Below are 8457 nucleotides of genomic sequence, written 5' to 3'. Positions count from 1 at the left end.
CACGTTTGTTTGTGTGTGTGTGTGTGTGTGTGTGGGGGGGGTGTTATTATTGGTCAAATTTGATCTTGAGCCTCTTTGTCTCTTTTCTCTTTATGTACTTGCACATCATGTTTGGACCAACAGACCTCTCGCTGCGCCTGCTCAGACTAAACAGCTGTGTGAGTATGTGTGAGCGCACGTGCTGTGTTGCTCATTGCTGATTGTGAAGTACAAAAACTGGTCCAGCAAAGTAAACACGTTACTCTGATGTTACAGATTCCTTTATGGGTATAGCTCTGAATTTTAGTTGGTTGTGATGGTCGGTCCCAAACATTGGCCTATCTTGACTGCTCTTTGGTAGAACATTAATGTAGGGGGTTCCATGATGTCCTGTTTGTGCACCGTATCCCCCTTAGTTGTGCACAAATTCACTCCTATACACATGGATATCAATGCCTACAGTCTTGGTCCAGTGTGAAGGGATAGAGGTTGAAAGTTTTGAAAGGTGGAAATAATTCTGGTGTTGCAGTAATGTAGTCTAGTGTTTAATTATACTGTTAGTTTACCAAGACTTCCTCCTCCCGTTGCTGTCCTCCACCCATGTCTAACTGTGAGCATATGGTGCATGCCTGAAAGTCACGCACACCACAAGGGTGCAGGATTGAATAATTTCATATTCCGGGTATTCTCTTCCAACAGGAAGCAAACGGCTCAGGCTTCAAGTTAACCACATGATGTTATAACCAGTCCGCTAGCTCCATCTACTGGACAAATATTGATATGCCAGAGCTTCCAGTGATATGTCTTTTTACTAGTTTAATGTGTAAGGATATGGTGATTTCTGTTATTGTCCGTTTTAATGACTCACAGCCCTGCCCAAACAGCAAGACATATTTTAACAGTGGGTCAGAGTGTCAGTGTGCAGTCCAGGTTGCACTACAGCTGTTTGATTTGAGCTCCGGATCTCTCCAATGACATCAGCCCTCTATCCATTGGCTGATCTCCGTCAGACCATCCACCCCACTGCATGTAACACTCTGGTGTGGTCATACTGGTAGGCTACTTTTAGCTCAGTTTGGTCAAACTCTACAGTGCTACCTCTACACTTGCATTTGAAAATATCTACTATTTATAATATGTAGGCTACAGCTGTAGAACCGGCCTAAATCATCATGTTTGAAAAACTGTCAGTTAAAGCATTAAAGTAGCAAACAATTTCACAAAATTATTTGTAACTATCTCAACCGGTTTGGTACCAGTAGAAATTCAAAATCCAATAGCACCACTTTATGCCAGTTCCCTTTAGCACGGTTAAGACGACGCCAGGAGACATCATCGCAACAGGAGAATAACAATAAAAAAAACTTTATTATCAAGCGTACTGATATACACGCGTACAGGGAGAGGCGACACACACACACACACATGGTCGAGTGTCCACCGACCGTGTACCGATCGACCGATGAAATTCCCTCACTTCTTTTCTCACACCCTGTTGCCCTTCCTCCGCGGGCAACCAGAAGCAGTGATCAGCCATTTCAAGGCGACTAGGAGCCAATGCAAATCATAGCATACGCATAAATCTAGTTTTTTATTTTATTCAAACCCTCCTAATCCAAAAACATCCCTCCAACCTTGGAAATCACCATTTCCAAATACTAATTTGCACACAATAAGATAGGCCTACACGACTGTCAACGGAAAAGGTTTTAGCAAAGGGTCGACAGAGTCATAGCGGCTATAACCCGAAAATATAGCCTATGGCAACCTGGATCAGTGATGCAAATGTTTAACTGTATCAATGTTTCGGCTACTAATCTCTTCGGATCCCCAAATCCTTTATTTTTTGATTGTCCATTCTGAAATACCCCACATTTAACGGAGATGTTACCCTATTTATTCGGTGCAATGAAAAGGAAGTGAAGTTATTCTTCTTGTTTAGACAAAATTAAATAAGTTAATTGATCGTTTGTCTAATTGCCTATAATGGAAGAGCCAAAGTGCCTACTAATTAAATTACATAAACATGTGTGTCGATATAAATGTGCTGGTCAAAATGGGTTGAAAAATATGAGCAGTTTAATCTTACAAATCCGTTGTAGACCTAACACTTTTGAACAGTAAAATAAAGGCTATAGCCTAAATTTTGGAACTCAAATAATTTGGCCATTCATTGTAAACTCGATCTCTTAAGCTTCGTGATTTTTTTGTTCATGCTCATTCTGTCATGTTGAGATTTGTCATATGTCAGATATGTAATCTTGACTATTCACAGACTAAAAATTAGCACCCACTCTAGTGATTCCTAATATTTTTTTCAATAAATCTCCCCGAAACAATCACATACACGACCTTAGTTACTCAATAGGTTACGGGGGACTACATGGGGTATCACTTGATTACACGACAGAGGCTGTAACACGAATAATATATATATAGGCCTAAACATTATAAAGTCTAGGCCATTCTCTTCCCAACATAAGTGGTTTCAGCAGTAGGCCTAGGCTACATTTAGTCAAAATACTGGCAAAACTGTTCAACTTTTTCAACATAAACATCGAATGCATTCCTCCTAAACTGGCTCTTTGATAAACCAGGATAATTTCCTCACGAGTAGGCCCACACACTGGAATCCTTAAAAGCTCATATAAATTCCATTAAATATTTGTTTCCAAAAGGTAACAACAGTAGACTAATCCGTGGAAATAGATCAGTTAACTGTATCAAACTCTTAACGTGAAGTATTAACTGTTACGTGCTCAAAACTCGAGAGATCAGTCAATGTGTTCTGATTTCATATTAATTTAGTCGGCTCTAACCATTGCTTAGCGGGAGCAGAGAGCTCTTCTCAACTATAGGCCCAGGGCGCCCTTTTGATCATTTCAATCTCTCCTTGGTGCAGAAGTTCTGATTGGCTGAGGGAGTAAGAAGGGGAAAATCTTTAATTAAGCAGATAATCTCTTGTTGGGATGAGAGTGGCTCCATTTCAGAGCCCCCTCGAATCCCACATGAGAACCTTGGCAGCCTGAGTTGAGTCCTGTATGTAGGTAGCTCTGTATCCTCTCCACCGTCGCACTGTCTGTCGGCTTTTCAAAGTTAGAGAACTACTGCCAGTCACCTGTCAGGATGTTCATGCATTTGGAGGCCTTCTATTACATTTTAATTTTGATGGCTCACATGAGATCCTGCTGCAGTTGGTAAGTTTTATCAATTTTGCTTCATTCAAACAGGAGCAGGAGTTTTCAAAAACTGACTATCAATGTTAAATTAATGTTAAGATTAATCTTAATTTACTTGTTTGGGGAAATAATGAATTAAATGCCCATGGAATAATTTGGGGTACATTGAGAATATTTCTTGGTGCTTGTAGGTTGTTTATGTTCCTATTTATGTGCCCTGAATTTAAAAAATATAATTATGCAGTTATTGAATGATTAGTTTGAATAAATGGAGAGAAATATGTTTTTTCAGCCAATTGAAAGGTTCTCACAATTGTAAACAAATTCTGAAAACCATTTAACTCATAAAATGTTGCAATATCTATTCGAGAGTTTAAAAGTATTATTATAAAATTCAACAGTTTAAACGTCTTTTTATGTGTCTATTGTTTTTTTTTTGACAGGTTATAAAGCTTGTGCACTAATGAGAGGTGTTAGCTTAGATGCAGAAGGCAGGGAGGAATTTCTCCGCCTTGTGAAAGACACTTAGTTTCTCTGAGTTAATAAGCTGTCTTCTCTTCCAGGTCAGTGAATAATTTTTTGATGACTGGACCCAAGGTAAGCCAACATTCTTTTGATCTCCTACCCTGACCCAAAAGAAAAAGTTAACTTTTTTCTGAAGATGTCTACTAAAATACCCCTATACATGCATTTGGTTTGCTTGTCTTAGATAGATATTTCCCAAAAGTATAAATACTCCTCTATGTTTATTATGGTATGACGAAAAGACCCAATCCTAGAAATGTACGGATGATTTTCGGTGCTTGGGAAATTATTCTCTAACTCTCACACACTTGACATCCTTCAGAAGCGCTGTGTGTCCCTGAGCTTGGGGTTGAGTATATGTTTGAAGGCGAGGGTGGGCAGAAATATGGTGGGTGGCCATCATTAACGAGCCAGACTCCTGTGAGAGAGGTGGTACCTCACTTTCTCCAAAGACCACTTGAGACATATTAGTATGTATCATTCACGCAGTCTGAAAAAGGAGCAGAGAGGCTAGTGAAAGCCAAGTGGAGAGGGTGAACTTGTAAAGAGGGCTTGGACCTTCAATTCAGGGTTGGGAATCAGGTTCAGAAAGTAGGATAATGTTTGGTCTAATCGGATTTGAAATAATTTTTTGTCTTTTTGCTTTGTTGTGTTTTGTTTTATAGTAAAAAAAAAAATGTTTTCTTATCTTTTCAAGCAGGGCTTGAAACTTTTCATCTCTACCAAATTTCTATGACTGATTATACTCTTAGAATGTTATAATAAAGAAAACAGACAAACAAAATGTGTCTGATATTTGGGGAATATCCTAGTATATGTATCACAGGGCTTTTGTTTAACCATGATGGTGTAGTGACACATTCCACTCCTGTCTGCTTTCCCAGGCCTATCTAATCTACTCCAGCAGTGTTGCGGCAGGGGCCCAGAGTGGCATTGAGGAGTGCAAGTACCAGTTTGCCTGGGATCGCTGGAACTGCCCAGAGAGGGCATTGCAGCTATCTACCCACAGCAGTCTGCGCAGCGGTAAGACCAGAGGCGCTGTGGTGCTTACTTTACAACATAGTAGATTTTAATTCATTGGGTTAAATTATGGAATTACTGTTTTCTATTCTTTTCATCATTTACAGTTAGAGAGATATGCAAGAAAAGGTGAATTTGCTACTGTCATTTTAGTGTTAGGCTACCAGTGTTACTGTTGCTCAGAAGAGCTAATCCCAGATAGAGCTGTCTCCTCCTCAACGGTTAGAGAGAGAGTTGGTGTTTGACTTCTCACTTGTGATGGGTTACAGTGTGACCACGGTCGCTCCAGCCAAAACAAACACACTAATCCAATTCACAACATCCTACTGTTTCTCCCCTACTGTTAAGGCCCTTTAAAAACAAGGCATTGCCAAGGCAATTAGACCCAATGTGTTAATGACCGGGCTAGAAATAGCAGATAAAGGATATTGTGAGGCTGAGAGAGGTTGAAATGGAAGCCCACTCGAAAGATGAGGGTTTGGGTCACAGGGGCAGAGGGGGAGGGCTTTATTCAGTGAAGATTTTGTTGTTCAAAAGGATTGGTGCTTTCACTACATTTTCAGCATGGGTATGATAGGAACATGCAATGAATAGCAAAACTGACACAGCAATCAAGACAGAATCCCAGTGTTCTGACATAAAATGATTAATCAGGTATAAAGGATATGAAATGATTATTGTTGGGCCTCTCCATCCACAGCAAACCGTGAGACAGCTTTTGTCCATGCTATTAGTTCAGCTGGAGTCATGTATACCCTCACCAGGAACTGTAGCCTTGGGGACTTTGACAATTGTGGCTGTGACGATACCAGAAATGGACAGCGAGGTAAGACAAGAAGACATTTGTTTCTTAGTCTTAATTCAAGGTAAAGAGACAAATTAGTCAAATTTGGAAAAAACTTTATCAAGTAATTTGTATTCAAGATGTCAAGTCACAAATTGAAAGTTACCTAGGGAATGCAAATAACTTTAAGGTTTTCCCCATCTGCCATAGGGGGCCACGGCTGGCTATGGGGAGGCTGCAGTGATAACTTGGGCTTCGGTGAGGCAATCTCCAAACAGTTTGTTGACGCACTAGAGACTGGACAGGATGCACGGGCAGCCATGAACTTGCACAACAACGAGGCTGGGCGCAAGGTACTGTACACATATGTCACAATACAGCTCTGTGTGACAACAGAGGTACAGTGAGTTTTAGCACGTTGTGACTAGAGAGGTCAAAAAAGCTTCTATGTACATTGACTATTTCTGGCTTATATCATATTTGACGTAAAATACAAATTTTAGGGCCAAACCTGTTTCTCTCAAACCACAGATAATGTTCAGAGGAATTAATCATCAAGACTGCAGCAGTAGTAGGGAGGTCTTGTAGTTCAAGGTCTAAGTCTGCGATCTGAGAATCTCTTTCGGCCCCCCGACATACCTCTCAATGTAAAGTACCTTTTGAATAATTTTTTCTTTTCCTGTTCAGAATTACAGCGAGTGTACCACCCAAGTGTGCCTTTCAGGTCCCCATAAGTGATGTGCCACTTGTCCCCAATAATAACAGTGTGTTCGTTGTACCAGAAGGGCCTATTTACTTCTGTTGAATGTCCTTCTTGACAAGACCTCAACACAAGAATCGCAGGATCACTGGTGCAAGCTTAATTAGAGCGCCTGGGGAGCCACACATTTCACAGAGTTCTAAATTATTCTGCTCCTTAAATAAGTGTTTAGTTTTATTCTTGCAATAAGGATCCTACATTTATGTTGGTCTTTGTTTTGCCTTGGGGATTCTGTGGGGACCACAGGCGTGCAGCTGAAGTGCTCATTGTTTACCCCCCTGCTTGCGCTCCCGTCTGTCACAACTCAGGATCCCCATGGCACCTGGAGCATCATTGTAACTGAAAAAATACAAGAGAGAAAAAAGAGAAAAAGTCCTTTTTCATTTCTCCTCTCAGTAGGGTTCTTCATTGGGTCTTTTCTCAGCAGAAAACATGTTGATAATGGTCATGTTAAATAAATACTCCTATTTCTTCGAAGGGACAATGAGACTCAATGTCAACTTTCACCTCCAACGAAAGGGCTTCCCTTCTCTGAATAAAAAAAACCTTCCTTTTCAACCGACAGCTGTTTGTGTGGAGTAAAGTCAGGAAATACTAAGAGAAAACGAAACGGACAAAAACTCTTGGATGAACTCTGAACTGCTTTTTTCTTCAGTGTATTCATTTATAATTTTTTTGTCAAGTGGGGAGGCTTGGTTTACAATTGTTCCATTTGACCACATCAATCGAGAGGCACACACACATGCTCTCACACACACAATCTTACAATAGCATGAAATGGAAAATAAAACAATGAACATTTTCAAATTTTTCTTCTTGTCTCTTTTGCTCTCTCTCCCACTCTGTCTTTCTCTCAGGCTGTGAAAGGGACTATGCAGCGTACGTGTAAATGCCACGGTGTCTCAGGGAGCTGCACCACTCAGACCTGCTGGCTGCAGCTGCCAGAGTTCAGGGAGGTGGGCAACTACCTGAAGGAGAAGTACCACCGGGCCTTCAAGGTGGACCTCCTCAGGGGGGCCGGGAACAGCGCAGCCAGCTGGGGGGCCATTGCTGAGACCTTCAGCTCCATTTCCCGCAAGGAGCTGGTCCACCTGGAGGACTCCCCTGACTACTGCCTGGAGAACCGTACCCTGGGCCTGCCCGGCACAGAGGGGCGTGAGTGTCTGAAGAAGGGCAAGAGCCTGAGCAAGTGGGAGAAGCGCAGCTGCAAGAGGCTGTGTGGGGAGTGTGGGCTGGCCGTAGAGGAGCGCAAAGCAGAGATGGTTTCGAGCTGTAACTGTAAGTTCCACTGGTGTTGCGCGGTGAAGTGTGAGCAGTGCCGGAAGACAGTGACCAAGTATTTCTGCGTGAAGAAGGGGGGCCAAAGGGGCAAGAATGAGAGCGCCGGCAGTCGCAGGAAGAACCTTCGGCTGAGAAAGAAGCACTGAGCACTGCGGTGCTGTGTTATCACTGCCACATTAGCAGTCAATGTGCTCAGAAACAAACATTTGAAAGTCTAAATTGGACAAGGTCAGTGTTCTTATAAAAGGTCACAGAGATGGAGAAAAGTGTTTCAGTGTGTCTGCAAGTCTACATAATAGATAAAAGGATGGGATGCTTTTAGAATTTAGAATCTACGGTATAAATATATTTAAACGTATATTTTTGTACATTTCCTCAATTTATATTTTCAGAGGTTTTTTGGTTTTATTTATTCTCATTATTTCCACTGATAAACTTACCACTGATGATCTATTCCTGAGACATGATATGACAAATTAATTCAGCCTTTCCATAGACAGGGATAGATAAACATTTCTAGGTTTTTTCGCTGACATCACCTGGCAGTGAGGGATCACGGATGCTTATTCAAGCATGTATTGAGGCTTGCATTCCACTCTACCATACCTTCCCCACTTCTTCCCAGAGGATGTATTTAATTGTAAATAAATGAAGCACTTTGTTCTGTACATTTTTAATTTATTGCACAAGTTTTCCTAGTTTTTCTTTTTTCTTAGCTACGTTTATGACTGTTTTATAAAAATGTTTGTAATTAAAGAAGTATAATCTACAATCTTTTTTTTTCATATATAATTTTTCTATTTTACAGACCTAAGCCAAAGTGACTAACACATTAACAGTGCAAAAACAGCAATAAAATGTGTTTCTATATTTGTGAATTCCATCAACAGTCTGCAGTGCACACAACCTGGCTTTTAAGTATTGTTCAC

General features: G+C 40.9%; 1 protein-coding gene across 1 annotated transcript; it reads left to right on the top strand.

The window, feature by feature from the left end:
• Positions 1-2177: 2177 nt before the first annotated feature.
• wnt8b (wingless-type MMTV integration site family, member 8b) lies at positions 2178-8285 on the top strand. The gene is made up of 6 exons (XM_062463401.1): positions 2178-3176; positions 3722-3755; positions 4568-4706; positions 5404-5529; positions 5698-5840; positions 7105-8285. Exons 1-6 carry the CDS (start codon positions 3106-3108, stop codon positions 7672-7674), a joined length of 1083 nt encoding a protein of 360 aa, XP_062319385.1. The 5' UTR covers positions 2178-3105; the 3' UTR covers positions 7675-8285.
• The last annotated feature ends 172 nt before the right edge of the window (positions 8286-8457 follow it).

The sequence above is a fragment of the Osmerus eperlanus genome, chromosome 6, assembly GCF_963692335.1.
Source record: "Osmerus eperlanus chromosome 6, fOsmEpe2.1, whole genome shotgun sequence".
In the NCBI taxonomy this organism is placed as follows: Eukaryota; Metazoa; Chordata; class Actinopteri; order Osmeriformes; family Osmeridae; genus Osmerus; species Osmerus eperlanus.
Note: the sequence above shows the minus strand (reverse complement) of the source record. Positions and strands in the feature narration are given on the sequence as shown.